Below are 23,526 nucleotides of genomic sequence, written 5' to 3' on the forward strand. Positions count from 1 at the left end.
CATAAGACTAATGTGTGGTAATGCAATCGCTGACCGATAATTTAGACAGGCTCGATCATTCGGCCAGCTTTGTGGCATCACCACTGGCCCCACAGACAACATATAAGGACAACTGAAATTTCTGACACTTTACAGCATGCTGTTCAATACTTCAGACTCCGCCTGCACAACCGCTTCATGATTCAGGCACCAAGTCATGCGGAAAGAGCGACATTTTTGCTTTGATTCACTGCCGACCATATTGCTGGCACCTCCCCAAAACCAAAATTAGTGAAGCCTAGTTGATGCAGTTGTCGCCAACATCACCCGAACCAAGAGACAAGCCAAGACAAGCCACTAAATTGTAAAGGCTCTATCTGTGGTTTGTTGTGCGAGTTCCACCCTTCTGTGCGTCAAGTGTTTGTTTCATTACGTGTTAAACAGCGACATGGCACCAGGCAACTTCTTCGATTGTAATTATGAATTTTTAACGCTTATAATCATAAAACAGCTTTAGGGGGCACCAGCTCAATAGTTGGTGCCTGCGCTGACAAGGGCGACAATTAAATGAGGGAAATGCCTGACAATGACTGTTGCAAAGTAATCTGCGATGATTTCACTATAGAAGTGCGGTCTACCTCTCATGGAGATAGGGGATAGAAATTTGGTACATTCATTGGCTGAACATTCATCTATCTGTAGTGACAGCATGACAATGGTTAAAATATGGACTGAGATGCAGGCAAGTGTAGGTGCACGCAGTAACATGTTGACAAGCTTTGGTGGCCACTTGTAGACTATAGTCACTTATTTTCTGGAGAATCTGGTACTTCGGTCTCCCAATTATTAAGATTTTTCGGCAGCCCCCAATCAGTCCAAATTATTGGTCAGTGGCTGTATTCGCCATGAGGAGGTACAACCGCATTGAGGCATGTCGCAGTCCCATTCACCTGAGATGGAAAGCCGGTGATGAGCTCGGAGGAAGATGCTGTGATAAAGATTTCGCTCCTCTGAATCCAGTGCTAGGAACCAGTCTTCCTGGGACATGGCACTAGGAGGATGTGCTGCATAAGCTCTCAGTAGCAAGGCTGCAGCCCAGCGGTGTGCCTCTTGCCAGTCGTAGCTCACCTACAGATTCAGTCAAACGCAGAGAGGTACGTCTACATCATGGGTTTCCAAACTGAGTTCTGAGAATAAAAGTGTTGAGATAGTGCAGACAAGCAGACTGGCCACAGTACTAAAGAAATGTCATCACTTGATACTCACTGCGCATGCACAGGACACAAACATGGCTTATGTTCTTTACAATGGCGATAGTATCAATTCACTCGAGAGGCCGCTATTTCTAAGGTTCTGCAATTACTGAAATCAACACTGACTCTCCTTAAACCGTTCCCACACATTTGCAACTTTGTACAGGAGTAGACATGCTGTTTACATGCAGCAGTACACATGAAGCTGTAGATGCACTGTGCACAGAGATTCTTCACTCTGGGCCTAGTAAAGAGAATAATTATCAGCACCGGTCAAAGGTGCAGCAGTCAACTGAAGACAAAGTCAAAGTACAATAAAGGCAAACATTGACTTTACGCTTAAAGGCAACACAATAAATTCGTCACACTACACTGTGTGCTGTTGTTAACTCTATCACTCGTTAACAAACCCAGTACAATGTAACCACTTGAGTGACTAAATGTTGACATTATCAGAATGGCCGTGCATGCGTACGCAGAAGGCTCTACTGGGGTTGCTAAGCATCTTTTGATGGCCAACAATTTTTTAAGCAAAGGCACAGCAAGACCTGCTTCATGTACCAGAAATAACTTATCCACAAGCTAAACTCACTACAATGACACCACCAGAACACCACTGTAACTTTGGCTACAATATATATCACCACTTTCATCATTATTAGCAATATGATGTTTCTGCTTGGCAGTCCAATAGGAAGGGAGACCTGTGTGATAAAGACCAACTGATACAAATGTGCAAAGAGATGCAGTGTGATGTTTCTGCTTTACAGTCCAATAGGAAAGGAGACCTGGGCGATAAATGACCAACCAACACAATTGTGTAAACAGATGCAAAATTGAAAAGATCATGCCACTGATTGATAGAGACAGCCATGATGCCATCCTTTAAATAAGTAGTTCTTTTTTGATCAACACAGACAGTAAGCAGCACTTTGAAATGAACCACCTTTTGTAAAATAGAGCACAGTGGGCACTTTGTCAGCGCAGTGTCGGCATGGTGTCAGCACACACAAGCAAACATGAACACATCACACTCAATGACCGCCGACACTCGCAGCCAAACGCTGGCATAAGCAAGCACGGCAGCAGCAGCAGCGAGCAAAGTGATCTTCGTGCTGCCTATAACGGAAACAATGGCGAAAGCACAGTGCACATGAAGGTAGGAGCCGTCTGCAGATCGCTTTCAAGATTGTGCAACCTTTTACTTTGTGCAACCACCCGCAACTGCACAAAGTACAGGTACGTAGTTGCTGGCAGAGTAGAAGCTGCACCCCCGCCCTGCTCGCCAGTTCCATTTGCACCCAGTCGATTGGTGCCCCCCACTCCCTCCCATCCCCCCCACCTTTTACGTTGCGTTTGCTCTCCGCCGTGCGTTTGGTCTCCATGAAAGCGCGCGTCACTAGCGAGTTGTCGCATACAGCATGCGGCGCGCGGTGACGACCCGCAACTGACAGCAGAAAAGTATCATGGGTACGTACGGTTCCGCAGGCCCCTGCTCTCACTGATAAATTTTCCTGGTCCCGCTGTGTCTAAAACGGCGAACACGAGGTGCGCTTGATTCAAAGAACCTCCATTACCCAGAGTAGAAGCGTGCCTGCACAATAAATACGCCCGCCCTGCGCTTAAGCTTTCGCACCTGCTTGCACCTTTCTCCTATTTGTAGATAGGGTAGGTGCCGATAGCTGCGCACTGACCTATACGTTGAAGGAAAAAAAAAAAAAAAGAAAAAAAAAAAAAAAAAACGTGGAGCACCGCAAATGCGCGCCGCAGAAGAGCAAGAACGGCGTAGCGTCCAACCGAAACGAAGCGGCGCAGTCCGCATCGCCGTGGTCCTCAGCGGCAATCGTACGCGGCACGTGACTGACAGCAACGCCGAAGCGCTTCGTGCCTAATTGTGCCTTTAAAGCCTTTATTCTTGCGTTTATCGCCGCGTGCCTCCGTAAGTGCGTAAGTGCGTAGTCGCTATCTCTGATCACGTCGATAACCACCGCAGTTTCGTCCGCAGCGGTTGCGGCAAATAGTAGTTTCGTTTTCACTCGATGCGCGCGCCGGCTGCGTGCCTTCACTAAAGCCCCTATATTTATAAAAGTAGCGCCATCCACTTCCCTCCTCCTCCGTTCCACTATCGCGCTCGGCGCGACCAGCGCGATCGAGGCGCGATATCGACAGTGGCGCCGCCTGCGTCGGGCCTGCCGTGGCAGACGACAGCTAATGCGCTACCAGAGGAAATCCGAGGAAAACTTCGATCGCGCCCTGCGGAGACGTTCTTGAGGCGCGATTTTGCTTCGTCAGTCAGTAACTGGTCTTAATAATGCCGTTTTGGAAGTAGCAACGCGACGATGCGAGACGGCGCAAATATCAAGTGTGCACCAAGCGTTTGCGCACGCCGGATGGTAAACAAAAAAAGCCTTTTGCCCTCGCCTTGTCGGTTGCGGCAACTTAAGGCGCAGCAGCATGCCATCACAACGAAGTTTTTGTCCATAATACGTTTGAGCCGTTTGTGCGTACAGCACTTTCGTCGCACAGGCCCGAGAATGGCAGTCGGAGCGCGCTGGAAAGAAAAAAATATACAAAAGCGCGACGCGAACTTCCACGTGACACGGATTGGCCAATGGGGGAGCGGAGGAGGCTGGGGCGACAGGAGGCGGCTAAGAGAGGGCGAGGAGGAAGCGCCGGGGTGAGCGCGGTGGCGGCAAGATCTAAGAATGGCGCTACTTTTATAAATATAGGGGCTTTAGCCTTCACAACTGCGTAGTCGCCTCCCATGGCAGCGTCGATAGCGACCGCAGTTTCGTCCGCACTTCTTGCAGCGAAAGGTAGTTTCATTTTGACTTGGTGCGTGCGTCAGCCGCCTGCCTTCTGAACCGCAAGATCGCCGTCCATGATCGCGTCGATAGCGGCCGCGGTTTCGTCGACAGCGGTTGCGGCAAGCAGTAGTTTCGCTTTTACTCAGTGCAAAGCTGTCAAAGATAAAAAGCGTCACTAGCGAGTTCTCGTACATACAGCATGCGGCGCACGGTGACGTCCCTTGGACTTTATACGGAACCTCATGGCGATGATGACAGCAGAAATCCGCTTGGAGTGTCTATATAATTGCTATTGCAATAAAAAAAAAATGTAACAGCCGGCAAAATGTAACTGTGAGGAACGCCAAAGCTATGTCAGAAACAGCTCTGAATGGCTGCCAGTACATTTACTAGACGTCTCATCACTAGTACTGTGACCGAGGACAGTGTGAACACGCGTGTACAATTAAGGGACATGTACAATGTTTTGCGACAGCGGCCCCTTTCAACTCTTAATATGCTTGACCACAATATTTTGCTTATGCTTCACCGCATAACACAGCTCCATTGTGGCGAAGCTGACCAAAATAATGATGCACTCGGTGGATCATTCCCAGTGTGCGTGGTTCCCGGTAGGCTTTTATTAAATGATGCACACATCGCTTCAGATGCTTCGCCAACTGCTCTGTACACATCTGCAGTGCCTGGCCTGTGCAACTTTGGTCATTTATTGCAAACTGTGGTTGCTTACTAGAAACTTTGGTCGCTTACTGCAACGTGCCAATTGCTTGTTGCAACGAAAAAAGATTAGCACAAATGGCCGATGACCGGAGCAGGAAAATTCCGGTACACAGCATTCATGTTCCCGTGCATACTGGTATCTAGGGTGCCAGATGATTCGTGTTTCAAAGTGGGGTGCCTGCACTCTCATTTTCGGCGTGCTAGAGCACAACAGCATCACGTGCCGCAATTTCTCTGATCGGGTGATCAGTCACTTGTGCTAATCTTTTTCTGCTGCAGCTGCACAAGCTGGCTGCACTGCTAAATTTGCATGAGTGCCACGTTCAAATGTAACATAAGATGCAGGAACATTACAGATTGGCGACATATCAAGGGGAACATAATAGTTGAAGTCAATGGGATTTAGGTCGGGACGGCGAAAACGGGATATAGCAGCCAAGAAAATGCAACAGCGAAGAACGTATCAATATTTAATATTTTTTGTGCAAAAAATTATTTCATTTTTTCTTGATTTTGTGTACATTTTGATGATACGAATATTTCACGCGACCCCGTGAAATTTGCATCACTGTGATTTTACTCCTACTATCGGACCCCACACCAATATACCGTACTTACTCGCATAATTAACCCATTCGCGTAATGAACAGCAACCCCCACTTTAGGGGAGACACGGTATGATTTGGCATCTGATATGGCGTCCGGCGGGTACGATTGTATCGGACGCAGTTATCAGACACCGTATCAGTCGTCGAAACGGACGCCGGATCACAGTAGCACACCCAGAATCTCTGCCAGGGAGGGGTTGACAGTTTGCGAATACCATCTAAACAGCACTAATTTCAATTTCGTCACAGGAAATTGTCAAAAAATGCGTTTTTTGCGAGTGTGCAGACAATTGCGAGTCTTACATCTTAGTTGCAGTACTATGGGGATGCGCGACTCTCACGCATCCCCTGATGTTGTTTTCCCCGCATGTCTCCTGTAGTCCAGCTTCTCCGCGTGGCTAAGCCCGGCAGCGGTCGTGGTGGTTGCAGCGCATTGCGGGAGATGGCGCGAGTGTCGCGATGCTAGTGCCGCCGAACGACGGGGTGACTTGGGAGAGCAAGGTCGAGGGCCCTTCCTCTTTGGGTTGGGATCGGTGAGCGACGCAGACGTCCCATGCGTGCGCCAATCCACGCTTCGCGAGACGTCTCGCGTGGCTCGGAGCGGGGCACCGGTATGGACGAACACGGATCGTTCGAGCGCGCCACCGTTCGCGTGATTGTACACGTGAACGACTAGGCGATGGTGTCATAGCATGGGGCGAACGTATTCACTCGCTATTGGGTCGCGGTGAGTCAGACTTCCATGATTTGTCCCGCGCCCGTGTGAATGTTCAATTGGTTGTAATTCGGTTAGTGTGCATTGGTGTATGAAAGGTGCAATAAATGCCCTTTTGATTGTTTGCACTACTAATGCACACCCAAGAGCATGCGCGAGACCCCACTTCTGGCGCCCAACGTGGGGCGCCAAATGTGGGGGTCTTCCCCAACCCGTAGCGCGTATAATCGCAGCTACGTAGGGTTCGGGCGAATAAGGCAACAAGCGAGCCAACTCAACAACGTTTATTGCTGTGGGCAATAAAACACACTTGCAGAGGGAAGTCCGCTCTGTATAATAAGTAATAGGCTTGCCTCGTCGCGTGTAGTAGTCACGCAAACGAGGTCACTCACTGGTTTCAGCGGGTAAATCTGTATGGGCAGGTAGGTCAAGCGAGGTCAGAGAGGCCGGGGGTCTCTCGGTCGCGCTCTTTTATATCTTTTTACCTTTCCGCGAGGGGAGTGTCCTCCTTGCCCGCCAGATACTTTCCCTCTTCCCGCGCGGGCGCGCGCGTCGCGAGAGGCGAGCAAGAACCGGGAGAGGGCAAAGTGCATTTCTCCCGTGTCCGCCCGGCTCCCGCGGCGCGCGTTGTACGCGCACGAGATGTCCGCCCGGCTACCGCCGCGTGCGCTCCGTTCGTACGCGACGGGCGAGCGCCCGCGGGAGAAGGTGGCAGCGTGTGCTGCCCACAGTACTCAAATGCGCAAGGAAAAAAAAGGGGTTAAACATAATGGGGGTGTCTGCGAGTGTCTGCGGTCATCGAGTGTAATGTGTTCATGTTTGCCTGTATGAGCTGACACCACGCTAGTTAATTCACATAGTTAGCGAATGTTTGCAAGTTATCGATAAAACTATTATCCTTACTTCGTGCAGCTTTCTATGCATTTGCTATCACAATCGATGGTTCACCTTTTGGCCAAAACTGAAACTTTTTCAGAGGTGGCCGCGGAAAAAAATTCGCTCAAAATTTTAGCCCGCATAACGAAAGGATGCATCCCCCAACTTTGCACATATTTTTGGGGAAGAGCACTGTGTTCATTATGCGAGTAAATATTGTATGTGCTTTAGTTGTCAAACGCTTTAAAAGATTGTTGGCACAGCATGTATTCCCAAATGTAGTGCAGACTCCTGTCAGTAGTGATATTGGGGAACACATTCATCAAAATATGGCAGTTTAACTGAAAATTGAATCTATACAAACAATGTCTCATTGGAATTGAACTGACGTAACTTAGCTGTAACAGGTGTTTTCTGTCAGAGTGTGCAGTGAGAGAAAGAAATACAAATGAGCAAAGAACAAGAGCACACCTTCACGGGCCTCTTCAAAACCAGGGTGGCCACATGGAGGTAGAGCTGGGCAGTAACATGCTGTAGTACAAAGTTCCAGGCACCAGTTGAAAACTGCTTTGTGTGTGCCTCCTTGAGTAGACCGTCCAAGCTAGGAGTCAACATAAATTCAGTGATATTAGTGACATTAGGATGACGGTGCATAAAAACATTTTAGCAGCACTAAATTTTGTTCAATAGACTAATAAAATCTTTAGAAACATTTATTTCACGGCACTTTTTGGCATCCTATGCACCTGTCAAGCACCTACAATAATATTTCGCTATTACACAAAAGAACTTAATTGATACGATCCAGTTTCATGAAGTTTTACGACGTTACAACAGCATAAATACAATAAGTTAGAAATTCATGGCATCACGCCATGGAGCTAGGAAACGCAATAAATAGAAGTTTAGCTTTCCTTTTCTTTTCTAGTAGCTCCTTCCGCAGAATTGATGAAAATAGAGTACGATACTTTATCAGTCAAAACTGATTTAGTGTTATCTTTATTGTCCTTTTAAGGCTTTATTACAATCGCATGTTGAGAAATATGCGCTATTACGTGGAAAAGTAAACTATCACAGGATCCCAATAGTACAAAAGCTTTGAAATGTCAACGATAACCAGTATTTGCACTTGAATATTTCAGTTTGCACTAACATCTTACAACTTCAGCAATTCGAAAACTCCCTCCAATATACAGCAAAATTTTGTTATAATGTAGCTGAAGAGGGAGCCAGAATTACTTTGTCATATCCATTACTTCATTACTGTAACAATATTCATTATTACATATAAATATGAATCTCTAAGGGAACTTCGCTTACTTTATTATGTCCATTACTTAGTTATATCCCTTTTTGTTATAAGAAAGTTTAAGTGCGTATGACAAAATTGGAAAGAAGGCAAACGAAGTGCTTTGGGCCTCCGCAATCATTTGTCATACAGGCTACGTAGTTGCAAAATTCGTGCACTGTACCGCACACGATAGAACTGGGACACAATTGTTCCTTTGTTAAAGACTTTCTTTCATGGGCGCCGCCGTATTATGTAGGCAGTGGTGTCGTCTGAGTGCAGTCGGCATGCTGGCTAGGGTGAGCACTCCCTGTTGTATGCCAAGTATATGCACAGCAGCAGTGCACTTCATTTAGTATGACGTGGCATCTTCTAAGCGGGAAACGGTTCTGTGAGATGTACTGAAGTGATTTAAGTCAGCATGGTTGGAGTTTCTGCTGGTGTTGAGACGGATGGAGCAACCAGCGCGATGTGTATGCACGTGTTTCAGCCTACACTCAGCCTCGGAGATCAGTAATGAATTTCAGAGAATTAAGTTCACGAATGTGACTTGTGACCATTGCATTTTCAATGTAATTCTAAGCTGTGGTTTAGCAGCAATGAGTACTAGTTAAAAAACATAAAGATGGTTTTAACACCATGGGCACCGTTCTGCTGCGGAATATGTTGTGATGTTTACTTTGACAAGAGTAGAAATTCGCATCTGTAGATACAGTAGAACCTCATTCATACGTTTTTAAAAAATACGCGAAAAATAAACGTACGATCCGGGAAAACGTACGATCCGAATCCAGTAAAAATTGAAGCTGTTGTGCCCATATTGAGGTGTAAGGGCAGAAAACATTTATTTCTTGCAAAAATAAGTTACAGTCGAATCTCGTTAATTCGAACTGACGCTGTGGTCCCGTCAAAGTTATGTGTATTCCAATGGGCGAGAACGATCGGTAATTCGAACGCGAAAGCATTTGCGACGGTTAATTCGAACATAACAGCGCATCGACAATGCTCTCAGCAGCACGCCAAATCACGTGGCGGCGCCTCCGACTGGCAATGCTTCGACACCGCCATAAAGCAAAAGCTTAGGAGAGACCCCTCAACGCCACGCGGAGAAATAAAAAAGAAAGAAAAATTACCGCGGCGAAAATTTCCTCTCTCAAATGGTAAGGTCGCCGTTTCAGCGTCGCACCAGAACACGCGTGTACGCGCCGACATCTCAGCCAACGCAGAGGGAAAGTCCGGCCAACGAAACTGCCCACGCCGGCCAAGGCTCGCTTCAACGGCAGAAAACGAAACTTAGGGGAGCGGGCTAAGCTGGCGCCGGGCCAGCGGGCGCACTGGAGACAGTCGAAGGTGAGGGAGCTACGAGAGAGTTGAGAGGGAGGGCGAGGGGAGCCACCGAAGCGACGGGGTTGCCGAGGCCAAATGCGCTTCCCTGCCGCCCTCCTCCCTCACCTTCGACAGTCTCCGCGCGCGCGCGTCGCCATGCCAGCGCGGCCCGCTCCCTGAAGTTTCCGCTGCCGTTATCGGGATGCGAGAGAGAGAGAGAGAGCGATTGTGGTTGTGATTAGGAAGAGGCGCTATCGGGATGCGAGCGTTGGCCGGCGCGGGCAGTTTCGTGGCCCTCGCTCGCTATGTGCTTGCGCGCCGCGATATTTCACGACTCGCACTGTTTGTACGTAGCGCTATGGTGCACAAATACGTCAAAAATAAGTCCTTTTAATTCGAACAAATTTTCGGGCCCCTTCAAGTTCGAATTATCGAGATTCGACTGAATTTTCTGCTGGTGCGTCACACCATTGGACAGGAACAACTCGTTTGCGCACACTGCAGACCCTTGTCCGCATTTTCGTTGTCTTTCGTGCGAAAGAAGCTTTGTAAGGCTTCCAGACCAGCAAGGGCTTCGGCGAAGGTAGCCGGTGTGCGCAAGCCTTCGATCGTTCTCGCCGCCGTCTTCAGGCGCCTCGTCCGCCACCACCTCCGCTACAATCTCGGCAAATCGTAGTGCCGCGCGCGCGCGGCGTTCGCCGCTTAGTAGTTCGCGTTGAAGCGAGGGGCGAGTTATCGCAAAGGTCAATTCGCTCGCCGCTGCTGCTGCGCCTCATCACTTCGGGCGAACGAGGAATGCAGATAAGTCACGGATCGGGGGGGGGGAGAGAGAGAATTGAGCACCGCAGAGAAGCCGCGCGGCCGCTGTCTGCCGCTTAGCGCTTCACAAGCACATGAGAGTGGTCTTTTTGCACACCTGAATGGTAATTTTTCGCTGCAGAACGTATCATATGACCGCACTTTGCCGCAATGCTGAACGTTGCTGCCGAATAATCGTATTTTCCAGGAACGTATTAACCGGAACGCATTAACACATTCCTCTATGGGGTTATGTTTATTTTTCGCGATTGCGAATGTACCAGCCGGGAAAACGTATTAAGCGGGAACGTATCAGCGAGGTTCTACTGTACATCGTGCAACTGCCTCGTTTGTTCGATGAGGTTTCCGCTCACGAAAATAAAATAGTTTTGATTACTAACAACAGCATACCAAACTGTGTTAATCACACTTGTCGAGTGGTCAAGTGAGCGGCTGCGGACTGCACGAGCATTCGAAGCAGTGGTAGATGCTGGGTTATAGATCTAGAATACGGCATAATCATGCGAGGTCTTATTGTGGCGTTAGGCAGTATTTCTTGTTAATTTTTTTTTTCCTCAGTCTAGTTTGTCCCGTCATCTACGACGCATTCACCCGTTTTACGGAAATTATGTCCTCACAAATAGCCATCGGATTCTTTTTATGGATATTACTGCTTTACAGAGCACAAAGGCAATGGCAAAGCACAAAATTTATATGTATACCAACAGCAGTGATAGCTGTGATCTCTGCATTGAGCAATGCCATCGGCATCATACCAGAGGTTAGTGAACACATAGCACAGTGATTTCAGTTCTACTAGACTTGAAATGCATGAGAACGATGCCGGTGGCTGACGCAAATATTTTGCGACGATTGACGCTTACATGTTTCAGGGCTGCATTAGGTTGTACGTACACGAGCACTCTTATGTTTTAGTCCTTACGCCAAAAGATGAGATAGTGAGAAGATTTTTCCAATTCAAGCTGGCAATTCAGAGGCGCTGCTGTTTTTCGATGAATAAAAACCAACACAGCCGAGATGTAATGATGCCTACAATCTGGTGTATGCATAAAGTACCTAGGGCTGAGAAAAACAATGTGAATGCAAATGACACAATAACAGTACCACTCAGTTACGCAGTAAAGGGAAAAGATGCTTACACAGACTACCTAAGCTGCAAAGCAGAGCTATGACATGTAATGCAGCACAAGCAAAAATGTTGAGTTTGGCAAGTTAACGTTTATATTTGAAGCAGGGCAAACAGGACGAAAAAACGAAAAAAAGTACACACATCAGTGTCTGTACCTCTTTCAGCATTTTCATCCTGTTTGCACAGTTTCCAATATGAGAAGCATGCATGCAGTTTCCAATATGAGAAGCATGCCACTCACAATCTAATAACACCGACTGCATCGTCCAGCAAGGATTGTTCCCCCTGTTTGTATGACTCTATGTCTTTGGGACCAGACACAGCAAACAGTGTTGAACTGTTAAGGTTGTGCAGCATCAAAATGGCTAGCTGGTCCAACGTCAGCAAGTACTTCGCCAAGAAAAGCTCGTCTATTGGGCCAGCTTGATCCTGGTGGTACGTCTGTACAGAGAGAGCCAAAATTTTCTATTTAATTGTATAGAGCAAAAACTTTTCAAGAGGAAAACCGCAATTCCATCGTTCTATCAGTCAGGTTGGTGTACTAGTGCACAACAGCTACATTAAATTGTGAGCCCCATTGTGCAATTCCACATGTTCAGCCTGCTCACAGGGCTTTAGCAATGGGGGACAAGGATTTTGGAAAGTTGACACCACAGTAAAGATGAGGCACCAAGTTTTATCCAATGGAAAAAGCAATAGTATGTGAAGCTTGAGGAACCTAACAAATGCAGACCTCTATATAAAGCTCAGACAAGGTAAAAAAACGTTACTGGGAAAAATTTTTAATTAGCAAGGGAATGATCATTAATGCTCTGCAGAAAATAAAGTGCAGCTGCCTAGATCAGATACCCTCTTGAGACAATGAAGATTTCAATGTCCATAACTTGCCCTGAAATGTATTCAAATGTCTGTTAAAAGCATTGCTCACATTCCACGTACATCAACTACACCAAGAAATTCCTAAACTTTACACACACACACACAAAAAAAAAAATCGGGATGACGTACAGTATCATCTCACTACTGTGAAAGCACTACAACTTCCTTCAGCACAACAGGGGGTGAAAGTTTCTTCCATGTATGTTGGCTATTATTGATTCTGTGTCATCAATTTTGTGTACAAATAAGCTGTTTCATAAAGCAGGAGAGGTCTGCAACTACAACACCAGATATCGACAGTATGACACACAAATGAAAAGGGATGTACTATCGTGCTCAGTATGAGCTACAATACATGACAGCTAGGCCACATGGTTTCGCATTATAGCAATGGCATACTTAGCGCAATAGTCCAATTTTGCTGTACATAATGCTTTAACTTAATGAAAACTAACATGAAATTTTCAACTTGTCCTTATTTTGGTTAAGTGGAAGTCAGAATCTTTATCAGTAAATCTTCATAATAACAAAAAAAGTTTGTTATATTCATTTGCAAAAAATCTATGCTTCACTAAACAAAGTTCTAAATGTGGAAGTTTCGCAGAAATTTTAAGGGGAACTACGATCACTTCGTAATACTGACACTTGTTTTTATTTTTTTGCCAGTGGTCAATCACCCGATTATCACTGTTGTCAAGTCGTAGCTCGATGCAAGACGAGTCTACAGTATCCGAAGTTTCTTGTTTGTCACCAATTTCATAGCAAAGGAGGCATTTCTGATCAGACTACTAGTGTCACAAATAGAGAATATTCTCGAATGTACACGAACACCAGTGATTACTCTGGAATGGACAATGAAATATGTACAAAAAACATGTCAAAAAATGTACAAATAATAGATGCACTTGATCCATGAGAGTACGTTCGACAACAGACAACTCCGCTCACTGCTACTATCGCAATTTGAGTTTTTCTAGGCACAAGTATGCCTAATAAAGAGATTCTTAGCTCACCATTTTGGCAGTGTTGGGTTCTTCATCGTCACTACAATGTCACAATTACCCGATTCTTCAATACAAGCTAGGTTTCAAGTCAAGTTCATTTTCCATCATCAACTGCATTTTGCTGAATGTAGTGCCTTTGCCCCAATGGCTACTATGATTTCATTTTATAGGCATTGGTAACAGGCAGCTGCAGGCACCAGGATGTCAACCACTAGAGCATTTAATGTTGCAGGACACATCATGCCACCACCCCACGTTTTTAGATGCAGATAACTGACAGGGTTGTGCCCTCCAGTCTTTCAACGGCCAGTCAAAAATACCAGGATATGACAGATAGTTTACATTATCATTGAATTCTGCATTAGCTAATAAATATTGAACTGAGAAATACAAGGACTACAATCAATAAAAGTGCAAACAATATAGACCAGTGAAAGCATTGCATAAAAAATTTTACCTTTCAAGTACATATGACAATGACCATAACTGTTCGTTACAGTAACTTTTTCAATTATTCTACTGTCCTTATTTTTTAGTTTGTGTTCTATTTATACAGGGGGTTCCTAATTTCCTATTTTAATGTTCCCATCATACCTTCATGACATCAGTCATACAGCGCTGCCACTGAAGTGAGTATGCAGCCTTGGCAATGAATTGTGGTTCTTCTTCTGTTTGGAGAATGTGTTTGTAGGCATCCCGGACACGCCCAATGTCCAGTAGCAGCCGGAGAAGCTTGACTCTCAATGGCACATCCAGCGGACTTGTTGTCTACAAATCATACATGCAAATAGAATTTGAGAAGAGCTGCAAAACTAGAGCAAAACCCCCACCACCTGCATTCATGTTGACATGACAGATGGGAGCCCTTTCCCTATCGATAAGATGTTGAAACACATACTAACAACAAAACTAATAGCTACAAGTGTTCTAGGCAAGACGTAAGATGGAGCATCTAGAAGCTGCTTAATTATTCTTTTTTTTTTTTTTTTGCCTGAGCCCACTATGCTCACACATGTGCTTGAATTATTTCATTTACTTAGCCACACATTCCCACACAAACTTGCACACATAAGCAGGTCACCCTGATTCTCTCCTAGAAGCATGTCACTGCTTTGATGAACTTCATTAGTTTCTTGACTTTCCTGTTGTTTCCTTGCAGTCGAAATTATATGGATGCCCTAGTCACACTTGCACCATAGGTATAATTGTCCCAGATGCATATACGTGTAAATAAATATATGCTGCCCTGGCTACCTGCAGCCCGCTTCACTTCCTCACTTGCTGCAGACTTAACTTTGCAAATTTCACCGTACAGACCTTGTCGGTATGTTTAGTTGTGTCTCAGGTTTTCAGATGAGACTCGAGCATCCATGTATATATTATAAATCATGACATCAATATTGCGCCAAAGGTAACATTTTCCCAGTAAACAACAAGCTTTTACTTTTCTTTTATTATTTTAGCATAGGAACTAGTAAAACAAGTGGAACTGTGTGGTGCACGGACTCGGCTAGCACAGAACTCTCTTGGAAGTGAAGTTGGGGTAAGTGCTGGCTTCAGCTCTGCTGTTACGATGCTGCGAGGGCTGCTACCACGGAATATTAAAGTGATGGAGTTCTTGCCTACTTCCTCCTCTTTGGACTAACTTTGTTTCTAGCTGTGGGAAGGAGCGAAGGAGAATAGGCAGTAGAAACATTCTAGGAGCAGAGGAGCACTCAGATTGGTTGGTGCAAGCACTGACATCACCAACTGTGCCGACAGCAGAGCACATATTCAGTGTTTCTTAAAGCACTGGCTGGCATTGTGTCAACTGGTGTCAATGCAGAGAAAGGTGACAAGCTGAAATGCTGAGTGCCAGTCATGCCAGATCTCAGAATCAGCATTTTAGTTGATGTCGGCTGCCGCTGTGTCACTTTGCAGCACTCAGTGTCGATCTGTTTAACATAGCACCACTCATCGTAGGGTCACTTGGCACTGTTTCATTTCGGTAGCAAGCAATGCCGAGTTACACACTGTTAGCAAACACTAGTATAAATGCCAGCACAGAGACTTGGCATGTCATTCCCTCGTCATTTCAGTTTGCTGCTTCACTCCATGTCAACACTGAGCTCAGCATGTAACACCAGGACTCTAATGCCTAATGTACATTAATTAATAGTAATTATTATTGTAGACAACCATCCCCGATGGCTTCTGACAAAGTTTTTGGTTCAAATAAATTTTTCATTGTTAGATTGATACTATAAAGGCCATTAGCATACTACTGTGCTAAAAGAAATTAAGATTTCATGTGAAAGGCCAAAAGATAACAGCACTGTGTGAAATTACTCAATACCTGCTGTCAGATCAACAGCTTAAAACATGCGAAGTGGCATCTGTATGACATGAACCAATGTACAAATTTTGAAACTGATTGATAAATTACACACTTTATGCAAAGTGCATAACTGCAGTACCTATGTCCATAAGGAGATGCCCTACTGGTTCAATGAAATCCTACAGAACTGTCAGCATCCTTTCAAGCTTCCTTCAGTTCACAGTTTCAAGCTTTCAAGTTCACATGAAGTTCAGTGCGAATGTACTACCACTAATCAAAATCCATACTATTAATATCAACAAAGAGAATGTTAAAAAAAAATGCTGATGAGTTCTCACAATCTCTGATGTGATCAGGTCCTCCATGTCCTTCACATCAGGCACACCTTGGGCCCTTGTCATGCTTTCCTGCATAGGCACCAGTTCAGTGATGGAAGCAACATTTTACTTTTTGGAGCAGATTTCGGAGCAGAAAAAATTCTACTTTGGAGCAATCATAAGTGTTTACGGAGCAGATGGCAAAATATGCTATACAACTTTTGGAGTTACAAGCATCACCGCAGCGTCTCATAAATATTAATATTTATTATGAAACATATTGCACATACGATAATCAATGAAAATTGCAAGGAACAAACAATTGCGAAGTTGGATGGTTATCAAACGCGTAGTAAAATGAGCTATATATTTAAAATACCAGTACTTGTGGCAGAAATGAGATCAAGCTGATAAAGATGAGCACCACATTATAAAAGTAACCAAAATCATATATCATCATCATCATCAGCCTATATTTATGTCCACTGCAGGAGAAGGCCTCTCCCTGCGATCTTCCATTACTCCTGTCTTGCGCTAGCTGATTCCAACTTGCGCCTGCAAATTTCCTAACTTCAACGCCCCACCTAGTTTTCTGCCGTCCTCGACTGTGCTTCCCTTCTCTTGGTATACATTCTGTCACATATAACATATATCACATATATTTAACCACTGCCAAAGCAGCAGTTGATAATTGGTATGAGATCGAAGTAATCTCAGTCACTTTCACATTTCACCAAAATAGTCTGCATGCCGAGTTCAAAAATGCAGCTAAATGAGCTATATATTTAAAATGCCAGTTCTTGTGGAAGAAATGAGATCAAAGCCAATAAAGGTGATCATCACAATGTAAAGTAATCTGTCACATATCACATTGCTACAGCAGCAGTTGGTAATCAGTATGAGATTGCATTTCCCAGCGCCGTTTCGGAGCAGGTTCGGAGCAGTTACTAACAAAAATGACAGTTTGGAGCAGCGCGTGGCAGCTTTTCTCTTTTGGAGCAGTTTGGAGCAAATGGAGCAGCACTTTCTCACTGCCAGTTGTTTCCTTGATGAATTTCTGATGAAAAAATTGTAAGCGAGTAGGACGCCCACAGCACTTAAAGGGTTAAAATTTTAACTTTAGTAATCACAATGAATGGATGGCGACTGTTCTACAATGAGGCATAACCAGTGTTAAAGGCCAACTACAATGAAATTTCATACCCCGTAGGAAGTCTAGTTTCAGGTAGCGTAGAGCAGCCTCCCAGCAAATATTACATTTGAAATAAGAGTGTATGCTTCATGCAGAGCTAAAGAAAATGTGTATATTTTAGATACAGAAACATAAAAAAAAAAACAATTCCTGCCATTACTGCTTGCCAGTAATGACACAGATCCCAGAACACTGAACAGTGCAGCACTTGGTCATGACCTCTGAGATCCAGCGGCAGCCGCGGCACACTGGAAATGTCTGAGGCCACATGCTGAGGTTCATGTCACATCCACTAACAGCCAAGTACATGCTTTGTCTGCTTAGTTGCTATTTCATGGCTGTTAGGTAAAAGAAAAAAAAAAAAATGAAATGAAACGAAACGAAAAAAAAATAAAAAATACAATTATCAGCCTTGCAGATTTGGCAGGACTGTTTCAATAGCGTATACTATTCATTTATGACCAATTTACCTGAAGTGAACTTTTGCTGCAGCTGGCCTTTAAGTTCAATGAATGCAATTTGTCCTTATCAGCTTTCTGAATGCCTTGATCTACATGAAACACTTGAATTTATTCAATAACATCATGTATATTTCTTATGTGCATCAGAGACCAAAACCATGAAGACAAAATAATCAACTGCTACAACAATATGTCGCGTTTGACCTATGCATAAGCAGTCTGCATTCCACATCTACAGATTTGATGCCAAAATACCAAACCTGCTTTTCACACATTCTGCAATAAATACCAGGCAGAACAAGTGCGGCAAGCTCAGTTTGTGGGTAGTGTACAGATTATGTGCGTGTGAATTATTAACAGACAGCCACTTGTATCACAGTAATTTCATTATACTAGGACTCCCTCCAAGCTTCTTTCAGATTCAGCATGCAAAACTAAATTAATTATTGAAAACGATATCAACTTCAAAAAATGTCAATGGGATTGCTTTGTGATTGACTTAAAAATATGCTATAATATGAGTGAATATCTACCAACCTTGAGCTTAAACACAACCTTATGACCAGGAAAAGTGTTTTCAGCTTGTTCCATCCAATACTGAAAATAATAAAATGCCTTAGAGCATTTCAAGAAGCAAAACGGCATAACAGCACCATCAATTATCATAACCCCAAGTTAAAATCATGATTACTAAACATTTTCAAAAGACTTAGAAAGAAAAAAGAAAAAAAGAAAAGGAGCTCTCATTTTGCATCCTTTTTCTCATACCTTAATCGCCTGTCGGTCAACTGGTAATTCAGCATAGATTTCACAAACTGAAAAAAAAAAAAAAAAAGGAAACCGTGATAGCCATTTGAAAGATTATTCTTGTCCAAAATTAAACTCCTGACTAAGTTAGAAGTCCAATGCACTGAAATTGTTTCTTACTTCTTAACACAACATCCTTCTGGCTTTCATCCATGGCCAAGGAACTGCCGAAGGTTAAAAAATACTATGTTAGCACAAGGAGGAAAAAAACAGTACAGAACATGAGACCTGTGAACAATATGTACCCTGAAACTGCTATACCAATACACTATGGCAAGGTCATCATTTTCTACAGTGCTGACCTACCACTCTTGATTTGACCTTGGTAATTTTGTGCACTGATAAAAAAAAATGACCTATGCAGAAGGATTTGAGGACAGAAGGAACTGGAGTTACTTATGTAACAAGACAGATATGTAACAAGACAGAGGGCTTATTTGACTAAAATTACCAAAACATCCAAACAAGTTTTCACTTGGCTTCACCATTCTAAGCTACTTTAATTCAAAGATGTACGCTGCTATCAGACTGCAACAGCAAGCTTCTCAACAATTTTTGAAAGGGCATGATTTGTGTACGCTTTTGAGACACACAGGCCACATAATGCTCCATCTGGCATTGTGATATCACCTTAACCCTTTCAATGCCAGGCTCTTCTTCCCAACAACTCCTTGGCCCCCTCTGCAAGTTTATTATATTTTTTTCTTATGTTAATGAACCACACATTTCATGTTAATTAGAAGCTGGTTTCTATCCCTTTAGTGTGAGCCAGAATTCATCAACAGTTGATATATTATATTGCTACTGCGTAGATGGCCCTGTTACGCTGGCTCGTCAAGGCTGCCCTGCCAGACCGACAGAGCAGTGAGCTATGTGCTTCATCTGCTGTTAGATATTTTGCACATTTAGATTACCTCTCCCTAGGTGCGACAACGAATACAGAAAAATGTTTTTGCACAAGTTGCTTCAGGAGAGGCAGGGAGTGCACTTAAAACTCAAAACGAGTGCTTGCGAGTAGCAGAGAGTGTGCGAGGATGAGTAGATGAGAGTTTTCCCGGCAGTACCATTGTGAGGGTTGGAAATGTGTGCTGCTCAGTAAGTGCTAGAAATATATCTTCAAAATCTGAGAACCACAGGACTCTGGGTTGCATACCCTAAGACGAAGGCTCTAAATAGTGCACAAAGTTACAATCCAGGTGCTTTGTGATAACAAAACCAGAATAAAAGCAATGTTTCCTGCATTTGCATTCGGCATTTATCACATACGTGACAAGGCAAACTCATTGCACAATTAAAAGATGTATTGATAATGGAATTTATGCTGGAACTATTTTCGTTGATTTTGCAAGGGCTTTTGACTCTATTGACCACAACATACTTCTTATAAATCTGGAGCGTTATGGCATAACTGGACCAGCCTTAAACCTTTTACGGAGTTTTCTGAACAATAGGAAACAACGCATTTCTATTAATGGTGCTAACTCCGACCCAATTTCTATAAAATGTGGCGTTTCTCAAGGCTCTATTTTGGGACCGATTCTCTTCTTAATCTTCATTAATGATCTCCCCCAGTGTCTATCTTCTTCACAGTGCATATTATATGCAGATCACACCACCATTATTTCTTCCCATACTAAACTTGACAAACTAATGTCCGACCTTCAAAAAGATTTAAACTCTCTTCATAATTGGTCCCCCTCTATAAATAAACACACAATTAACGTAAAGAAAACATGCCCTTTATGCTTTTTACGTGTCCTCAGAAAAAAAAAATTAAATTCCTCGTTCTCTATATATTCAATCACAAGAAATCAAAACTAACAGTAGCACTACCTTTTTAGGTGTTGTTTTGACTCTAACCTAAAATTTCGTACTACCATGCAATCGCATACTACCTTTATCCCTATCCTATTACTATAAACTTGGTCTATTATTTTTCAAAGTTTTTCATGGCTATCTTCACCTCGATATAATTCCATCATACGTATTCGTTAATGCTAACTGCACCCGTTTTTCTGTTAAGGGCAATCAACTTTTGCCTAAGGTACACACTAACTATGGAAAACAAACTATTCTTTTTCTGCTATATCACTATGGAACTCCCTGCCTACCGACCTAAAACAATGTAACTCCCATTCAATATTTAAATCTGACTTAAAGGACTACCTATTTGAATCAAAAAATAACTGCTCTAATTAACTTGCTATTGTCTATGAATGTATTCGTCCCTTTTTCAAATTTATTGTGCTGACATGTTATACCACGGTATTATTATTTTTTTATTTTTTTGTTGTTATGTTGTGTCGGTTTTCTTTTGTATTTTTTGTACAGCTTTTATTTTATGTAACTTGTTTTTTTTTTATATGATTATGCATGATATTACTGTAATTATTTCGTCTTTCATGTGCTTGTTAATTTTTCACCTATGCAGTGTTAGTTTCGTTTCATTACTCGATATTTAATTCATCGTAAGGGGTCCCGCCTGCAGTTTTTACTTTGGGACCCCTTCCTGTATACTACTGTCTATGTACTAATTTACTTGTCAATAAAAATGAATTGAATTGAATTGCAGTATAACACAATAGGAAGCCTTTCATTCCACTAGGGGTTTCTTCTGAGACGTATGCACATGACAGACACTGCACACATCTGCACTGTAATGGTGCCATATTTGAAATGACAAACTTGAGTGGCCACATGGAAGAGGGTGCTCTAAGATAGCATTTGTCTGATCACGCAATCGAAAACAATTTATGTGAAAAGCTGTGTCGTCTGTCCCAAAGCACAGAATCCATGCTTAGAATACCTGCATCACATGCCAACGCCTGCAGCTGCTACAAAAATTGCATTAGTGGCAAAGGTGTGAATGAAAAATCATGCACAAACATCTCGCTTTCATGAAAAGACAGACGATGATAGAACACAGGTTGTGCACTAGCAGATGACATTACAACATAATTACAAAATCTGGGCCTATGAGCCTGTTCTTACCACTTGTAAGACTTAATGGCTTCATATGGCTTTTCAGTGGCCTCCTGAATCTGTCCCATCAGCTTGTGTGCAGCTGCATTATTGCCATGCACAGTCAGGAAGGCAGCAAGGTACCTACACAAATCACAAGGCAGAGACCATGCAAGCTGTGAGAAATTAATAATGAGTTATTCTCCTACTGATCAAAGAGAAAAAATAAGCCTAGAAGCATTTTAAGTGAAGTAAAGAGCATGGGTACCAAAGAAACATGAGGATACCCAATATATATATATAGAGAGAGACATAAATTGCGTCTATCCTGTATACAGAAGCAGGCACAAGCACAAAATGCTCCTGTACACGGTCGGCCCTGGTGGCTTCCTGCGGTTACCAACAAGTTGCTACTACACGTAGGCATCAGACTAATATGCAACCTTATATGCAACCTTATATTCAAAGCATGAAGAATTTGCTCATATCTTTAAACAATGATAAAGTAATTTTGCTAGGTACAGCAACACGGTCCCTTTAAAGTGCTATATATACTTACTGTCTGGCAGACTCATAGTCCTTCACAGCAACGTAGAGTTTGGCAAAGTTGAAACCTCTTATCTTTTTCTGAAATCAAAATAAAGTGCATGAAGGAAGAAAATTGTACTCAGAACAACCACAAGGACAGAAAAGAAGTACAAGAAAGTGCCATGGTGTCAGTGACAAAATACATAGGTGTTCCAGATATTTTCTTGCTTCACTGTATAAAATGGCATTTTGTTAAACAAAAGCATATGCATATTTACTGCAAATATGATGCCACATATCTCAAAACCGGTGGCATTCCCAGAACTTGTTCCAAGTGGATATGCCTTGCAATCTCACTGCCTATAATTCGTATTTTGCTGTGATAGCCATAGTAATGAAATTAGTTAATAACTTAGGTCATCATCATCATCATCATATTATATTTATGTCCACTGCAGGATGAAGCCTCTCCTTGCGATCTCCAATTACCCCTTTCTTGTGCTAGCTGATTCCAATTTGCGCCTGCAAATTTCCGAACTTCATCACCTCACCTAGTTTTCTTCCCTTCTCTAGCTATCCATTCTGCAACTCTAATGGTGCACTTAAGTAGTATTCTTTAATTAGTCAATTATGCAATTATGCCTATTCCGACTAATCCAGCTCAAGGACTACAATTATGCTATTTACCTCAGGCAACTTTTTTTTTTTTCTTCGTCTTGCAGCCTTTGCAAGAACACTCCATATATAAATTGTATGCTGTTGAAGCAAGACACATTTGAAAATAACACTCACAATGTCCAGCTGATTCAAGAGAACATCCAACTGGTACACTCTCAGCTCATCGGCTAGTAAATGCATTCACACCCATGGCAATGTAGGTACGAGTCACACCAACTACTACCAGTGAGCTTGTCATGCTGATGGTTCGGTGCCATGCTTGGCATATGCTCGGCCTACGGACTACACAGTCTTTCCACTGTACAACCGTAAAGCCAAAATGTGCAGGGGCGTCTCTACAATGGGGAGGGGGTACGCCCCCTCTCCCTTAGAACGATTATTTATTTATTTATTTATTTATTTATTTATTTATTCGACCATGATAGGACCAGCGATCAAGTGCCTTCCTGCTGCGTACCAATGAAAATGGATGCTGATTATCTGGCCCCAAACAGAAAAATTCTGGCACCACACCTGAAAATGCCAAATCATGAATTGCCTCCTGGTGAGGAAATGTGTGATTTGGACTGTGAACATTTTGCCTTGCAGGTCAACACAAATATACAACAATCTGAGTTAGTAGTTATGCCAAACCTATCAACGCCTTTTACTGACACCCACTGGCATTTCCTGCGGGATTATACACACTTTGAGGACTGCTACTAAGGGCGCGTTACAAGCCATGTTCCATGTTCGCTCGCATCACCGGTGCTGTGCAGTTGCATTCTGCATGCGCCATTCGGCACTTATTCAAGAATCGCCAAATTGCTGAGGCTATGCCCTGTGGCACATGGCATCTGAGCCGCAGCACCCACAGTGTACA

General features: G+C 43.4%; 1 protein-coding gene across 2 annotated transcripts in view; it reads right to left on the bottom strand.

Moving 5' to 3' along the window:
* Positions 1-22,101, bottom strand: part of LOC119442311 (mucin-19) — a 64,709-nt gene extending 42,608 nt beyond the window's left edge. Inside the window, exons 1-10 of one of the 2 annotated variants that reach the window (XM_049662032.1) lie at positions 22,018-22,101; positions 21,489-21,602; positions 18,618-18,661; positions 18,459-18,505; positions 18,228-18,287; positions 16,059-16,127; positions 13,998-14,171; positions 11,762-11,961; positions 7,430-7,559; positions 930-1,107 (exon numbers count right to left, since the gene is read on the bottom strand). In XM_049662032.1, the coding sequence (XP_049517989.1) occupies positions 930-1,107; positions 7,430-7,559; positions 11,762-11,961; positions 13,998-14,171; positions 16,059-16,127; positions 18,228-18,287; positions 18,459-18,505; positions 18,618-18,661; positions 21,489-21,547 (961 nt within the window). In that variant the 5' untranslated portion in view covers positions 21,548-21,602; positions 22,018-22,101. Of the gene's footprint in view, positions 1-929; positions 1,108-7,429; positions 7,560-11,761; positions 11,962-13,997; positions 14,172-16,058; positions 16,128-18,227; positions 18,288-18,458; positions 18,506-18,617; positions 18,662-21,488; positions 21,603-22,017 lie in introns of those variants that run through there. The other variant, XM_049662033.1, reaches the window with a different exon arrangement.
* Positions 22,102-23,526: the final 1,425 nt, after the last annotated feature.

This window comes from Dermacentor silvarum, chromosome 2, assembly GCF_013339745.2.
Source record: "Dermacentor silvarum isolate Dsil-2018 chromosome 2, BIME_Dsil_1.4, whole genome shotgun sequence".
NCBI classification, from domain to species: domain Eukaryota; kingdom Metazoa; phylum Arthropoda; class Arachnida; order Ixodida; family Ixodidae; genus Dermacentor; species Dermacentor silvarum.